At 44.1% G+C, this 17,203-nt stretch overlaps 1 protein-coding gene across 1 annotated transcript; it reads left to right on the top strand.

Moving 5' to 3' along the window:
- The first annotated feature begins 2,740 nt into the window (after positions 1–2,740).
- CCDC190 (coiled-coil domain containing 190) lies at positions 2,741–17,203 on the top strand. Its single transcript, XM_056528047.1, has 4 exons — positions 2,741–2,863; positions 12,334–12,535; positions 15,393–15,441; positions 16,379–17,203. Exons 2-4 carry the CDS (start codon positions 12,346–12,348, stop codon positions 16,911–16,913), a joined length of 774 nt encoding a protein of 257 aa, XP_056384022.1. The 5' UTR covers positions 2,741–2,863; positions 12,334–12,345; the 3' UTR covers positions 16,914–17,203.

The following is a 17,203-nucleotide window of genomic DNA, read 5'->3' as shown; positions in this document are numbered from 1 at the left end:
GGTCGTCCATTCCCCTTCGTGATGTCATGGCCACGCCCCCTCAATGTAAGTCTTTGGAAGGGGGTGTTACTGCCATCACGCCTCCTTCCATAGACTTGCATAGAGGGGGCACGGTTGTGACATCACTAGGGGCGTGGCTGACCCGGGCAGTGCAAAAGCAACGTTCAGAACATGTACTTCTGAACACTGGCCAGTGGAGAGCCCCTTTAAATCTTTCCCAATTTGATGCTCGGTTAGAACTTCAGCAAATTGTCTTGAGTTGCTGCCATGTGATTGGCTGATTAGCTTTTTGTGTTTACAAGAAATCGAATAGGTGTACCCAATAAAGTGGCCAGTGAATGTTAGTTTGCCATGTGTGCCAGGAAGTTGCCTGGTGCATACATTAAATGTATCCATAGACCCTTCATAAGTAGATAGTGGTCAAAAGAAAGACTGAGTAAACAACATTAAAGGGGTACTCCACTGAAAAATATTTTTTTTTTAAATCAACTGGTGCCAGAAAGTTATACAGATTTGTAAATTGCTTCTATTAATCCTTCCAGTACTTATCAGCAGCTGTTATGATCCACAGGAAGTTCTTTTCTTTTTGAATTTCCTTTCTGCCTGACCACTGTGCTCTCTGCTGATACCTCTGTCCATTTTAGGAACTGTCCAGAGTAGAAGCAAATCCCCATAGAAAACCTATCCTGCTCTGGACAGTTCCTAAAATGAACACAGGTGTCAGCAGAGAGCAATGTGGTCAGACAGAAAGGAAATTAAAAAATAAAAGAACTTCTTGTGGAGCATATGGAAGCTGATAAGTACTGGAAGGGTTAAGATTTTTTAATAGAAGTAATTTACAAATCTGTTTAACTTTCTGGCACCAGTTGATTTAAAAAAAATGTTTTCCATTGGAGTGCCCCTTTAAAGCATAGATCCATCCTGCCTTGTATCAGCAGTTCAGGCTGGTAGTGTGATGGTGTGGGGGACATTTTCTTGGCACATTTTGGTACCATATGCTCTGTATGGCCACCTGGCCGTTATTTTACCGGCACAGCCTGTAATTTGACCACCCTGCTGGTATTTTTATATTGAAAATACCGGCAATGCAATGGTCACTATTAATCCAACCAATTCTCCAACTCCCGGAATGTTGCACCATAACCTATACCAGTGTTTCCCAAACAGAGCGCCTCCGGCTGTGGCTGTCCGGGCATGCTGGGAGTTGCAGTTTTGTAACAGCTGGAGGCACCCCTGGTTGGGAAACACTGACCTATACTATATACTACTATATAGTTCAACATTCTGGGAGTTGTAGTTTTCATATGGGGCAGCTGCTGAGCCAAAGAATGTATCAGGGCATGCTGTTAGTATCTAACTGTAACTCCCGAATTTAATAAAAAACAAAGCGATCAAAAAGTCCCATAAAAACAAAAATGGTACTGTTAATAACTACAAAAATGATCCCTCCCCCGTATAAGGAGAAATAATAAAGTTATAGGGGTCAGAATAGGACAAAATTTCCCCTGCATATGTGCATCCAGTGACCCCCCAATCTACGATGGCCCCGACATACGATCATTTCCCCATATGATGGTCTCTCAGAGGCCATCGCATGTTGAAGGCAGCATCAACATACGATGCTTTTGTATGTCGGGGCCATCGCATAAACGGTTATCCGGCAGCGCAGACTGCTTCAGCTGCCACCGGATAGCCGTTTACGGTGCCCCGTGAGCTCCGGTGATGTCTCTTACCTGTCCTCGGGGCTCCGACGCGTCCTCTTTGGGATCCCCTCCATCGTTGGCACTCTCCATCGTCGGCATCATGTCACTGCGCACGCCGTCCCGGCATCCAATAGGAGCGGCGTGCGTAATAACGTAATGGCGGCGACGGAGCGCGCGGACGCCGGGGAAGCAGAGGAGCATCGGGGACACCTTGGGGATGCGGCGACAGCGATGGAGGGCGACATCCCGGGCAGCGGTGACGGTCCGGAGCGGCGGGGACAGGTGAGTACAACTTCCTCTAACAGTGGTCTTCAACCTGCGGACCTCCAGATGTTGCAAAACTACAACACCCAGCATGCCCGGACAGCCAACGGCTGTCCGGGCATGCTGGGTGTTGTAGTTTTGCAACATCTGGAGGTCCGCAGGTTGTAGACCACTGTCCTATACTTAACATGGCACGGATCCCTCAACATGCGATGGTTTCAACAAACGATGGTCCGTTTGGAACGGATTACCATCGTATGTTGAGGGACCACTGTATAATGAATTATTCAAATTAGCATGACCTGTATTTTGTTGGGCAAGAAAGGTGGCAACCCTATGTATGGCCCTTCTTGGGTTCCCCCTCTATGAATGTGGCTTCCATTGTGACTGCCATCTCTGGCACCGTGTCCCTGGATTGACACAAACATGTTTTCAGCATATGTAATAGGAGACGGTCCTGATTCTGCCTTCATAGCACTGTAACAATGCATTGTGAAATGTACACTGCTTACGTGGCTATTTGCATATCTTTGTTGCCAATACAGTAACTATAGTATCTCCAATGAGTGATCACTTTCACCTCTATAATGCTGTAAGACCAACAAGAAAGAAGCATTTACTGCCGCTCCCGTAACCAACCCTGTCATTCAGCCATTAAGTGAGGAATGCTGAGCATCTATAAGAGCCCGTCCCTCTCTATACAGCACATGTCCTATCACTAAGACCCTGAACACAACTTGTCAACAGCCTCAGCAAGTGGGAAGAATGGAGAGTATACGAGAGTAGGATCTGTGCTATACATTCTATGTACACAATATCCTATAGGAAGAGCTCTTTGGCGTTTTGCGTCATTCGTACAGAGAGAAGACCATCTTGAGTTGGATATTCATCTGGAGGTATGAGCCATTTTTCTTAGTACGTTTTATAGATTGTTTGCAATATTGTTTTTTCATCTATTGTGTAATAGTGTATTTTTATTATCACTACCTCAATACCCACAGCAGACCTACAACAGACCGAAAAATATATAAAAGCAGAAAAATATATTGGCCTCTACCATGGCACATGGAAACCCTAAAGGGAATTCATATAGACTAGAGATGAGCAGCAGTACAGTATGGGACATGATGGACCAAGCAGAAGATGTACAGCTGTGTAGGGCTGGTAGTAGTAGTACTAGTAGTAGTAGTATTTGTAGTACAGTATGAGGCATGATGGACTGGCTGGAAGTAGTAGTAGTAGTAGTATTGGTAGTACAGTATGAGGCATGATGGACGGGCTGGTAGGAGTAGTAGTATTGGTAGTATAGTATGAGGCATGATTGATGGGCTGGAAGGAGTAGTAGTATTGGTAGTACAGTATGAGGTATAATGGACAGGCTGGTCTGAGTATTTCAGAAACTGCTGATCTACTGGGATTTTCACGCACAATCATCTCTAAGGGTTACAGAGAACAGTCCAAAACAGAATAAATATCTAAAGAGCAGCAGTTGTGTGGACAAAAATGCCTTGTTGTCAATGGAGAATGGGGAGACTGGTTAAAGATGAAAGAAAGGCAACAATAAGTCAAATTACGACTCATTACAACCAAGGTATGTAACGTACCATTTTTGAATGCATAACTTTTCAAACCTTGAAGCAGATGGGCTACAGCAGCAAAGACACCATCGGGGGCCACTGCTGTCAGCTAACAGGAAACTGAGGCTGCAATTCACACAGGCTTACCAGAACTGGAAATGGAAGACTTGAATTTTGCCTGGTCTGATGAATCTCTGTTTCAGCTGGGACATTCATGAAAGCATGGATCCATCCTGTTTGTATCAGCAGTTCAGGTTGTTGTTGGTGGCGTTATGGTGTGGGGGACATTTTCTTGGCACACTTTGGGTCCCTTAGTAGCGATTGAGCATCGTTTAAACATGATAGCCTACCTAAGGATTGTTGGAGACCATTTCCTCCGTCCCTTTATGACCACAGTGGACACATCTTCTGATGATACTTCCAGCAGGATAATGCCCCATGTCACATGACATCATCTCATACAGAACAATGAAGTCACTGGACTCCAATGGCCTCCACAGTCACCAGATCTCATCCTATAGATCAACACTGGGATGTGGTGGAACCGCAGATTCTCATCATAGATGTGCAGACGACAAATCTGCATCAACTGCGTGATGTCATCATGTCCACATGTAGGAACTGTGTGATGTCATCATGTTCATATGGAGGAACTGTGTGATGTCATCATGTCTATATGGAGGAACTGTGTGATGTCATCATGTCTATATGGAGGAACTGTGTGATGTCATCATGTCCATATGGAGGAACTGTGTAATGTAATCATATCCATATGGAGGAACTGTGTGATGTCATCATGTCCTTATGTGTGTTGCGATCATGTCTCTGAGGAATGTTTCCAGCACTGTAGAAAGTGTCCCACAATGAATGAAAGCAGCAGGGGGACCAATTAGCATATGTACCTAATATAGTGGCCATTAAGTGTATTTGAGCCTTGGGCACCATTGACCTTGGTATACTAAAATTTTTCACACAAAATTACAGATATGGTCAAAATTGTTGCCCCCTTTCATTAAAGACAGAATACTCACAATTATCTCTGAAATAACTTGGAACTGACAAAAATAATAATAAATAAAAAATAACTGAAAAATAACTGATGACAATCAGACATTGCGGTGAATTGTGGTTCAACAGATTCATTTAAAAAAACAAAATAATAAAACTGACCTAAACAAAAATGATGATTCCCGGAATGTAATATTTGGTTGCACAACCTTTTGGGCCAGTCACTGCGATCCAGCGGTTCCTGTAACTCTCAGTGAGACTTCTGCACTTGTTTCCAGGTATCTTGGCCCACTCCCCATAAGATCCTTCAGCTGTCTCAGGTGTGAAGGTGTCTTCTCCAGACTGCAGGTATCTTGGCCACCTCCTCACAAGATCCTACTCCAGCTGTCTCAGGTGTGAAGATGTCTTCTCCAGACTACATGTATCTTGGCCCACTCCTCATAAGATCCTGCTCCAGCTGTCTCAGATGTGAAGGTGTCTTCTCCAGACTGCAGGTAGCTGAGACAGCTGGATCTTATGGGGAGTGGACCAAGATAACTGCAGTCTGCAGAAGACACCTTCACCCCTGAGACAGCTGGAGCAGGATCTTATGGGGAGTGGACCAAGATACCTGCAGTCTGGAGGAGACACCTTCACCCCTGAGACAGCTGGAGCAGGATCTTATGGGGAGTGAGCCAAGATACCTGCAGTCTGGAGAAGACACCTTTACACCTGAGACAGCTGGAGCAGGATCTTATGAGGAGTGAGCCAAGATACCTGCAGTCTGGAGAAATATGTAGGGGAGAAAAAAAGACAGACAGATGTGGCGCTAATAGTGCCGGTTATCCGTGGATAACGGATGGTAGGTAGATAGGTAGATAAGAGCCTGCTCACCTTTGTTGGTTGCGCTAATGTCAGGCGCAACGCTGATTGAGAGCCTTGAGCAGGTATCTTTTCTGTAGGTGGGCTGGGAGCAGCTGGCCGTCGGTTCCGTCAGAGACGGTTGGTGCAATCCTGTAGCGTGTATGGGAGGTAGGAATCCCGGCAAGGGTCTTCTATTCTTCCCGTGGGTAACAATTTTGGTGCTGCAGCGCTACACCGGCAGGGTGAAATTAGCAGTCGGAGATAGTGCAGAGGATGGTGATCACTTTTTATTAAATAGTCATAAAAAGGATCAGTTTCGGATGGACAAAGCGTTTCGGAGGGGCTCCCTCCATCGTCAGGTCCTACCACATATTTATTACCTAAGTTATACACTTGTTTCGGATTGGGTTGCCTGAGGCTTTCTGACCAATGCCTTAGCTACTAGGGTCTTTAGGTATTACACTCTTACCCCTAGAACTCTGTCTAGATAACAATTACATAATGTTACCTTGCTGAATACGTGCATTTTAGTGAGCTACAGGAGCATCTTCTGGCCACTAAAACTCATGTTAGTGCATAAACAGTGGTATGGAACTGGAATATAGCATGTTACAGTCCCTAAGAAATATTTTTGTTGTTTTTGTGAGATATATTTTGGAATTATGTATACTGAACTTTATTGGAAGGTACATTAATGAGAGTTATGAGATGTACTATGTGTACAATATATTGGATTAAGTCAGACTTGGTATCTGAGAGGAATGTTTCCCTGTAGGCGCTAGTGAGAGGTAGTAGTAATGTTACTCCCAGAGGAGCTGGAAGAGTATCTTTAAGTAATTGATTTGATACTTCTGTACAAAAATACCCTACACAGTGTTGACATTTGATGTCAACAGACATTTTATTTATTAGCACACTAAGGCTACATCATAGCAGCACAACATAAAGATGTTTCAAGTACTTTTCACTTGATAATAAGGTGTACACTTTTGCACGCAAAATATATTACTATATGAATATTTACATTAAACAGACACACAAGGATCAACAGTCTATAAATAAATAATAAATAAAAAATAAGTCCACATTTAAACACGGCTGCTACAAAGGCCGGGCACACACTTACACGAATCTCCATGAACCAGGAGTCTCTCGGCCAAGGGCCGGACAAAAGCTTAAGTGGTTGCGTTGCTGAACCAAAAACTTTCATGGCACAGTCCTGCCAGGCACTTTTCTTGAAAAGGTTACAAACAGCATAGTCTGTTGGAAAACAAAGGTACTGAGTGCCAGAGAGTTAATGACAAGCAAAACAGCAGCTCAAAAAGACTTTACAACGGATTTCTTCTGTATCCCCACCCTCGCCTGTCAGGATTCTTTCTCCTTTCAGACATATAACGAGGAGAGCGAGGTGGGGACTCTCTTAGAGGATGAATTGCAGTGTCCCACGAAACATTTGTGAGCGTTGATTGGGACACAGAGGGATTCACACTTACAACAAAATTAACGGCCACATGGTTCCCCCATGCTTGCAATCCAGGAGGGTACCGAAACCCTTGGTCTTATCAAACTTCAGCACAGTGGCGCATTGGCGCTCTAGAGGTGCTTCACCCTCTTGGGGTAATCCAACTTCCTTATATATAGGGCCTTCAACGTTTTTGGTTTCACGCTGCTGCTCTTCCCTCACTTCATAGGGGAGATACTTTGGCCCATAACGCTCCCTGTACTAAGCTCTCAATTTTTCCATGATGTCATTCATTAAGGGGCGACTAGGGGTTAGTCCTTCAGGAGAGCCATTAGCATGGAGAGACTCTGGCTGAGGGGACTCCAGACAAAGGGACAGGATCAAGTCCTGTACCGGGACACCACAACATGTCACTGGAACATGTCAAAAGTTTTTGCAAATGACAACAACATTTTAACCCCATAAGGACCCTTGACGTACGTGTACGTCATGACACCCTGGTACTTAAGGACCCATGACGTACGCGTACGTCATGGAGAATTCCGGCCCCTGCCGCGCGCCGGGCGGGGATCGGACCGGGATGCCTGCTGAACAATGCCTGCTGATCGCGATTTGCGCGATTCTGGGTCATTGCGGGTCTATAGTGACCCGGTGACTCGGAATATAAGGGGGATCGCGGTTGTCTAAGACACCCAGGATCCCCCTGAAGCGATAGGAGTGAGTTGGCAGGGGTGCCACCCCTCCTATCCCTGCTATTGGTAGTCTAGATCGGGGGCGGGGGGGGGGGTTAACTTTCGTTTTCCCTGTCCTGCCCACCCACAATAGGCGGGGCCGGACGGAGAAATGACGGGGACCCGTGCCGAAGATCCACTTACCGATCCAAGCGGGCGTCAGAGGCAGCGGGCGATGGAGATCGGCGGGCGGCGATGATGTGCAGCTGGATCCGACGGAAGCCGGTGAGTTGCCTAGCAACATCTGGAGGGTACAGTTTGAGACCTCTATACAGTGGTCTCTAACTGTAGCCCTCCAGATGTTGCAAAACTACAACTCCCAGCATGCCCAGACAGCTGTTTGGGCATGCTGGAATATGTAGTTTTGTAACAGCTGGAGGGCTACAGTTTTAGACCACTATATAGTGGTCCCTAAACTGTAGCCCTCTAGATCTTGCAAAACTACAACTCCTAGCATGCCCAAACAACTGTTTGCTGTCTGGGCATGCTGGGATTTGTAGTTTTGCAACAGCTGGAGGACCACAGTTTGGAGATCACTTTGCAGTGTTCTCTAAAACTGTAGCCCTCCAGATGTTGCAAAACTGTAAATCCCAGTATGCCCAAACAGCTGTCTCGGCATGCTGGGAGTTGTAGTTGCGTACCTCCAGCTATTGCATAACTACATCTCCCAGCATGCCCTTCGGCGATCAGTACATGCTGGGAGTTGTAGTTTTGCAACAGCTGGAGGCAGACTGGTTGGAAAATACTGAGTTAGGTAACAGAACCTAACTGAAGGTTTTCCAACCAGTGTGTCTCCAGCTGTTGCAAAAGTACAACTCCCAGCATGCACAGTCTGTCTGTACGTGCTGGGAGTTGTAGTTTTGAAACAGCTGGAGGTTTGTCCCCCCATGTGAACGTACAGGGTAGATTCACACGGACAGGTTTACAGTAAGTTTCCTGCTTCAAGTATGAGCTGCGGCAAATTTTTCACCGCAGCGCAAACTCCTAGCAGGAAACTCACCGTAACATGCCAGTGCGAATGTACTCTAAAAACACTACACTACACTAACACATAATAAAGAGTATAACACTACATATACACCCCCTTACACTGTCCCCCCCAATAAAAATGAAAAACGTATTGTATGGCAGTGTTTCCAAAATGGAGCCTCCAGCTGTTGCAAAACAACAACTCCCAGCATTTCCGGATAGCCACTGACTGTCCAGGCATGCTGGGAATCTAGCAACAGCTGGAGGAACCCTGTTTGGGAATCACTAGAGTAGAATAACCCTATGTCCACCCCTATGCAATCCCTAATTTAGTCCTCAAATGCGCATGGAGCTCTCTCACTTCGGAGCCCTGTCGTATTTCAAGGAAACAGTTTAGGGCCACATATGGGGTATTTCCGTACACGGGAGAAATTGCACTACAAATTTTGGGGGGCTTTTTCTCCTTTTACCCCTTATGAAAGGGAAGAGTTGGGGTCTACACCAGCTTGCTAAGGAAAAATTGGGGTCTACACCAGCTTGTTAGTGTAAAAAAAGAAAAAAATGTTACACTAACATGCTGGTGTTGCCCCATACTTTTTATTTTCACAAGCGTTAAAAGGAAAAAAAGACCCCAATGATTTGTAACGCAATTTCTCCTGAGTATGGAAATACCCCATATGTGGGCGTAAAACGCTCTGCGGATGCACAACAAGGCTCAGGAGTGAGAACGCACCATGTACATTTGAGGCCTAAATTGGTGATTTGCACAGGGGTGGCCAATTTTACAGCGGTTCTGACATAAACGCAAAAAATAAATACTCACATGTGATCCCATTTTGGAAACTACACCCCTCACATAATGTAATAAGGGGTACAGTGAGCATTTACGCCCCACATGTGTCTGGCAGATTTTTGGAACAGTGGTCCGTGAAAATGAAAAATGTAATTTTTCATTTGCACAGCCCACTGTTACAAAGATCTGTCAAACACCAGTGGGGTGTAAATACTCACTGCACCCCTTATTAAATTCTGTGAGGGGTGTAGTTTCCAAAATAGGGTCACATGTGGGGGGGGGTCCACTGTTCTGGCACCACGGGGGGGGGGGGGGGGGGGGCTTTGTGAACGCACATGGCCCCTGACTTCCATTCCAAACTATTTTTTCCCAAAAGCTCAATGGCACTCCTTCTCTTCTGAGCATTGTAAAGCCCCAGCAGAGCACTTGACGTCCACACATGGGGTATTTCCATACTCAGAAGAGATGGGGTTTCAAATTAGCATTTTAGTGGAAAAAAAATCATTTACACATCCAACTTTCACGAAAAGTCGTCAAACACCTGTGGGGTGTTAAGGCTCACTGGACCCCTTGTTACGTGCCTTGAGGGGTGTAGTTTCCAAAATAGTATGCCATGTGTTTTTTTTTTTTGCTGTCCTGGAACCATAGTGGCTTCCTAAATGGGACATGCCCCCCAAAAACCATTTCAGCAAATTTTGCTTTTCAAAAGCTAAATGTGACTCCTTCTCTTCTGAGCACTGTAGTTGGCCCGCAAAGCATTTTACGTCCTAACATGGGGTATTTCCATACTCAGAAGAGATGGGGTTACACATTTTGGGGGTCGTTTTGTCCTATCATCCCTTGTAAAAAAAAATAATAATTTTAGCGAAAACTAGCATTTTAGTGGAAAAAAAATCATTTACACATCCAACTTTCACGAAAAGTCGTCAAACACCTGTGGGGTGTTAAGGCTCACTGGACCCCTTGTTACGTGCCTTGAGGGGTGTAGTTTCCAAAATAGTATGCCATGTGTTTTTTTTTTTTGCTGTCCTGGAACCATAGTGGCTTCCTAAATGGGACATGCCCCCCAAAAACCATTTCAGCAAATTTTGCTTTTCAAAAGCTAAATGTGACTCCTTCTCTTCTGAGCACTGTAGTTGGCCCGCAAAGCATTTTACGTCCTAACATGGGGTATTTCCATACTCAGAAGAGATGGGGTTACACATTTTGGGGGTCGTTTTGTCCTATCATCCCTTGTAAAAAAAAATAATAATTTTAGCGAAAACTAGCATTTTAGTGAAAAAAAAAAATCATTTTCACATCCAACTTTAACGAAAAGTCGTCAAACACCTGTGGGGTGTTAAGGCTCACTGGACCCCTTGTTACGTGCCTTGAGGGGTGTAGTTTCCAAAATAGTATGCCATGTGTTTTTTTTTGTTTTGTTTTTTGCTGTTCTGGCACTATAGGGGCTTCCTAAATGGGACATGCCCCCCAAAAAACAATTTCAGAAAAACTCACTCTCCAAAATCCCACTGTCGCTCCTTCCCTTTTGAGCCCTCTACTGCGCCCGCCGAACACTTGACATACACATATGAGGTATTTTCTTACTCGAGAGAAATTGGGTTACACATTTTAGGAAGATTTCTCTCCTTTTACCCCTTGTAAAAATTCAATAACTGGGTCTACAAGAACATGCGAGTGTAAAAAATGAAGATTTTGAATTTTCTCAGTTTGCTGCTATTCCTGTGAAACATCTAAAGGGTTAACAAACCTTTTGAATGTTATTTTGAATACTTTGAGGGGTGCAGTTTTTATAATGGGGTCATTTGCGGGGTAGTTCTAATAAGAAAGCCCTTTAAATCCACTTCAAAACAGAACTGGGCCCTGAAAAATGTCGATTTTGAAAATTTTGGGAAAAATTGGAAAATTGTTGCTATACTTTGAAGCCCTCTGATGTCTTCCAAAAGTAAAAACATGTCAACTTTATGATGGAAACATAAAGTAGACATATTGTATATGTGAATCAATATATCATTTATTTGGAATATTCATTTTCCTTATAAGCAGAGAGCTTCAAAGTAAAAAAAAAAAATGCAAAATTTTAAATTTTTTCATCAAATTTGGGAATTTTGCACCAAGAAATGATGCAAGTATTGACAAAATTTTACCACTAACATAAAGTAGAATATGTCACGAAAAAAAAAATCTTGGAATCAGAATGAAAGGTAAAAGCATCCCAGAGTTATTAATGTTTAAAGTGACAGTGGCCAGATGTGCAAAAAATAGCTGTGTCCTACAGTGAAAATTGGCTGGGTCCTTAAGGGGTTAAGATGTAAAAATACCCTAGGCATGAAATGGTTAGTATATTTGTCTGTTATTATGAGAAAAACTATCTAGCACTTTGTTATGTCTTGAACAGTAGCTGTAGATTTGAAGTTTACATGCCTAATGTTGACTTAATAGCCCTGATTTACTAACATAATCCCGACTTACTAACATAATCCCGATTATTATTGGGGTATGCAACACAATTTGACAGCAGTCACGCCCCCTACCATAGACTTGCCTTGAGGGGGCGGGGCGTGATGTAGTTAGGGGTGGGGCTATGATGTCACAAGCTCCCGGCGACGGCTCCAGTGTTCGGAGCAGTTTGCTCCAAACGCTGAGCAGCGGAGTACCCCTTTAAATAGCTATTAGCTCATTGAGCTGACTATTCTATTCTATTGCTATTTCTCCCAATCCCCCCATGCACCTACATGCTTAGCTCAGCGTGCATGTGTTTTTAATGGCCAGAAGGAAGCAAGCTTTTACTGATATGTACTGAGTAATAAGATGTAAGGCCAGATAGGCCTAAGTCTTGATAAGCCAGATGACTGACCTTATGATCTGCAAATTTAGCATTAGTGTGAGAATTATTCAGCACAGTTGTGTTCTCTAGGTCGGCATAAAAGGTCACGTTACTGTACAGGTCACTTATTATTGCTCATATGGTATCTTTCGCCAGCTCTTCGAAGAGATGCAGCGTTCAAGACCTCTTGGTAACTCTACGGATAGGCAATGGGAAGCAGAAAGGCGAGGAGCTAAGAGAGCAGAAGCCAGACTCAACAATGGCATTCAAGAAATCGAAGGCGCTCAGCAATACCATATGAACAGCATGACCAAGGAACAAAAACGATTACAGAAAGATCTCGCCAGAATCAAGCAAGGTGATAATGAAATGGGTACTCCACTGGAAAACATTTTTTTTTTAAATCAAATGGTGTCAAAAAGTTAAACAGATTTGTAAATTACTTGTAAATTACTATTAAATAATATTAATCCTTCCAGTACTTATCAGCTGCCGTATGATCCACAGGAAGTTCTTTTCTTTTTGAATTTCCTTTCTGTCTGACCACAGTGCTCTCTGCTGACACCTCTGTCCATTCCAGGAACTGTCCAGAGTAGGATACGTTTGCTATGGGGATTTGCTCCTACTCTGGACAGTTCCTAAAATGGAATTTCCTGTGGAGCATATAAGAGCTAATAAGTACTGGGAGGATTAAGATTTTTAAATAGAAGTAATTTAAAAATCTGTTTAACTTTCTGGCACCAGTTCATTTAAAAAAAAATGTTTTTCCGGTTGAGTACTCTTTAAAATGATCTAGCTATGACCTTCTCCCTTGAGTAAATGGAATGGCAGCACGAAATGCTTGGCCACAGCCCTATTCCCTTTCTATGGGGCTTCTGAAGATAGCTGAAAACAATTAAAGTGGTTTTCCAATTATGAAATCTACTTTCAATAAATTAATGTATTTTTTATAAATAAAGTTATTTTACTACCTTTCATGCTTTCTTTCTACTTCGGGTGCAAACGCCTCTGTTTTGTTGTCTTCATTAGCCCAACTATCCTGTAACAGACTTCCTGTTCTGTCTGGACACTCTAATGCAATGGTCTTCAACCTGCGGACTTCCAGATTTTGCAAAACTACATCTCCCAGCATGCCCGGACAGCCAACGGCTGTCCGGGCATGCTGGGAGTTGTAGTTTTGCAACATCTGGAGGTCCGCAGATTGAAGACCACTGCTCTAGTGGATAAGTCAGCCAACTCTATTTCCCTCCAACTACAGTGGTCCCTCAACATACGATGGTAATTCATTCCAAACGAGCCATCGTTTGTCGAATCCATCGTATGTTGAGGGATTCGTGCAATGTAAAGTATAGGAAGCTGTACTCACCTGTCCCCGCCGCTTGTGATGGTGTCCCCGGGTGTCTGCTGGGCTCTCCGCTGTCTTCTCCGGTCCTCCGCTGTCTTCTCCGGTCCTCCGCTGTCTTCTCTGGTCCTCTGCTGTCTTCTCCGGTCCTCCGCTGTCTTCTCTGGTCCTCTGCTGTCTTCTCCGGTCCTCTGCTGTCTTCTCCGGTCCTCTGCTGTCTTCTCCGGTCCTCTGCTTTCTTCCACAAGGCCTTACTGGGCCTGTGTAGTGACGTAATTACGCCGCTGCGTACGCCATTACTATTGGATGACGTGCGCAGCAGCGTATTGACGTCATCGGAGAGGGCCAAGAAGACACCAGAAGACCAGCGCTGGACCCGGAGGGCACCCCGGAGCATCGTGGAGGGGTAATACTTACCGCACCACACGGGAACATTAAGCTGCTATCCGGCAGCAGCTTAAGCATTTGGTGCTGCCGGATAGCACTTAATGCGATGGCCCCGACAAAAGCATCGTATGATGATTTCATTATATGTCGGGGCCATCGTAGGTCGGGGGGTCACTGTATACCTTCTTGACTCGAACCCTATGACACTGCACACAAGCCCCCCAGATAGAGGGAGGGAGATAAAGTTGGCTGAATAGCAGGAACAGGAAGTTACAGGATGTACACCAGACAGGAAGTGGAGCTAATGATGACAACAGAGCAGACAGTTTGCATCAGAAGCAGAAGGTACACATGACAGACCAGAGATGCAATATACTGTATTTTAATTTGTTCGACAGGTTAAAATAGGTTTCATTGTTAGAAAGCTACTTAAGGGTAGGGTCAAATGTGCCATATTTTGCTGCGTATTCTCTGCAGCTGATTTTGCTACCCATTGACTTCAATGGGTAGGACAATATGCAGCAGTAAATACGCAGCAAAATACTGCACATGGGAACCTATCCTAAGGGTAAGTCCACACGCGCTGATTTTTTAGCGGGTTTTCCGCTGAGTATTTGAAAGTGGGCGGGCTCTTCTCAGATTTTCCTTGGCGGAATTTACGCTGCGGAAAATTCGCCACAGTCCCTACTGAATTCAATGGGGCTTGCGGCGGATTACATTCCGCCGTGGAAAATCTGCTGCGGACAGCATAAAAGAGCCCACCCACTTTCAAATACGCAGCGAAAAACCTGCAAAAAAATCCGCGCGTGTGAATGTACCCTTAGGGTGCATTCACACGCTATTTGTTCTTGCGGGTTTTCCGCTGCATATTTGAAAGTGGGCGGGCTCTTCTCGGCTGTCCGTTGCAGATTTTTAGCGGTAGAATTTAAGCTGCGGAAAATCCGCCGGAGTCCCTCCTGACTTCAATGGGGCTTGCGGCGGATTTTCCGCAGTGTAAATTCCTCCGTGGAAAATCTGCAGCGGCTGGCGAGTAGAGCTGCCCCCTTTCAAATACGCAGCGGAAAACCCGCAAAAACAAATAGCGTGTGAACGCACCCTTAGGGTGCGTTCACATGTGCGTATTCTTCCTGCAGATCTGCAGAAGATTTGCAGTTGCAAGATTTTGCTGCCCATTGACTTCAATGGGCTGCAAAATCTGCTAAAGCAAGTCTGCAGCAGATGTGCAGTAGAAAATATGCACGTGTGAATGTACCCTTAGGGTAAATTTACATAGGGCAAGTCCACAGCAGATTTGCTACCAATTGACTTCAATGGGTAGCAAATAAAACACTCACAGCAAATCTGCGCCCAGCCCATGTAGTGCAAGGAATTAAATGGTAGAAGTGAGCGTACCCCCACCCTTGGTCAACAGCCGTTTTGCGTTACACACGTCTTGTCAAGGCCTGCAGGTTTCATTCTAAAGTCAATTCTTTATTATATGTTGCAGCAACTGTTAAGAAAACTTCAAGCAACAGCGCAACAAACATGGGGAAGAGGTGAGATTACATGTCCCAATAAATGTTATTTACAATACATGCACTGGCATTTTTAAATGTATTTTTTTTTCTGATATTTTAAAACAAATGGAAAAAGGAAAATCCAGCATTTTTGGTGGTAGATTTTAACACTGACTTCCCTAACTGCAAATGCTATGTTGCTCTACAGAGTTGCTGATCTTCATTGAACAGATTTAGGTTGCGTTCTCACTGCTGAATTTCTGCCCGGAGATATTCCAATCAGAGTTTCTGTCTGCAGCGGGCACCGGCAAATTAATCGGTGGTAGGACAGTGGAACAGGCACCATCTCTATAAATGGCAATGCAATCTGGGTGGAATTCCACCAAAACATTAAACATATTCATTCTTTTGGCTGGTCCCAGATTTAGAATTTCCACTGCAGAATTTTCCACCTTGGAAATTGAAAACAATGGGGCTGGGCTGCAAGTGGAATATCTCGCGCATAAATTCATCAGTGTGTGCGAAACAGCTGCTGTAGCCTCATTTCTTCTGTACCCCCTGTCTGTCTCCCCCTGTAACAATGTAAGTATTGTTGATAATAAAAGAAGATACAATGAAGATTGGGTGAGTTTCCGTCTCCTTACTTCTATTTATTGGATTTATAAATTCAGCAGTGAACCTTGCGTAGACATTTCTCTCTCAATAACAATATGACACAATTCCTGAACTATTGTATAATTCATTTTATTCTATAAGACATGGATTGGCATGTATACCCTGGGATATACAGACCAAAAGTTGGGAACATGGGTTTTAGAGCAGAAGTCTGAGCTCAGGACCCACCACAAAAACATCTTCTGATATTATTCCAGCTTTCCCCAACATTCCTACTACAACACTTTGCAGTATTTTAATTTTAGTGTGAACCTAGCCTACTATGTCATACCAATCAGGATCTTTTTGTCTTTTGTATAAGAGGTCAGTTGGCAGCCACTTCTGCAGGACCAGTCATGGCATCGGGCTCATCTATGACTCTTCAGATGCGTATCAATGACTTCATGGATGGTGTCAAAAAGGGGAAAGCCGAAACGGAATCATCACCTTCTGGACCCAACATAACTGAAATTAAAACGTCTTCATCTAGGAGGTCCAGCATTGTTTCAGTGACTGGGGACCTGCCAGGAAAACCATCCGGCCTTCTGTCTAATACAAATGATAAGCCAATTGGCTCGGCAAATGCACCATTTCCAAGGCAAAGACGAGGTTCTCTTTTCAAGGATAAGCCAGCTTTTGATGAAGAAATCTATGCCCCTGATGGGGGTCTCCGCACCTTACATACTATGCCTGACTTTATGGATTCCTTTGAGGAAGCCAAAAATGCCAGATATATTCGACACAGAGTGAAGCCAGAATCTGAAATGGAACTGAGTGTTGATGAAATATTTGAAAAGGAGGATAGCGGCGGCTTCACCGAAGATGAAACGATGGACAGCGCTATGAAAACAATATGAAACGTCTCTTTTACCAGATGACATAGACCAGAACCTTTTTATCATGATCAATGCTTTGACAATATGAGCCGTGACTTCAGAATAAATGTATCTCTGTACAAGTTGTCTTTTATATCGTGAGTTAAAACAGGCAGGGCCATCTATCATTTCACCCCATTGTCATGTGTGTTTGATGTTGTACATTTGTGTCTTTTGTCATTATGTTTACTGCTTCCTGTGATTGGATAACTGCAGAATATGTTGGCGCTATATAAATAAAGGTCATTTTTTTTAAGTTGCAATACTTTTAT

This window comes from Hyla sarda, chromosome 6 (genome assembly GCF_029499605.1).
Source record: "Hyla sarda isolate aHylSar1 chromosome 6, aHylSar1.hap1, whole genome shotgun sequence".
Taxonomy (NCBI): Eukaryota; Metazoa; Chordata; class Amphibia; order Anura; family Hylidae; genus Hyla; species Hyla sarda.
Note: the sequence above shows the minus strand (reverse complement) of the source record. Positions and strands in the feature narration are given on the sequence as shown.

Excerpts from the sequence above, each read along its gene's own strand:
- CCDC190 (XM_056528047.1), top strand. The coding sequence starts at position 12,346 with ATGCAGCGTTCAAGACCTCTTGGTAACTCTACGGATAGGCAATGGGAA. Across the intron at positions 12,536-15,392 it reads TCTCGCCAGAATCAAGCAAG|CAACTGTTAAGAAAACTTCA; the intron begins GTGATAATGAAA and ends TATATGTTGCAG. Across the intron at positions 15,442-16,378 it reads GCAACAAACATGGGGAAGAG|AGGTCAGTTGGCAGCCACTT; the intron begins GTGAGATTACAT and ends CTTTTGTATAAG.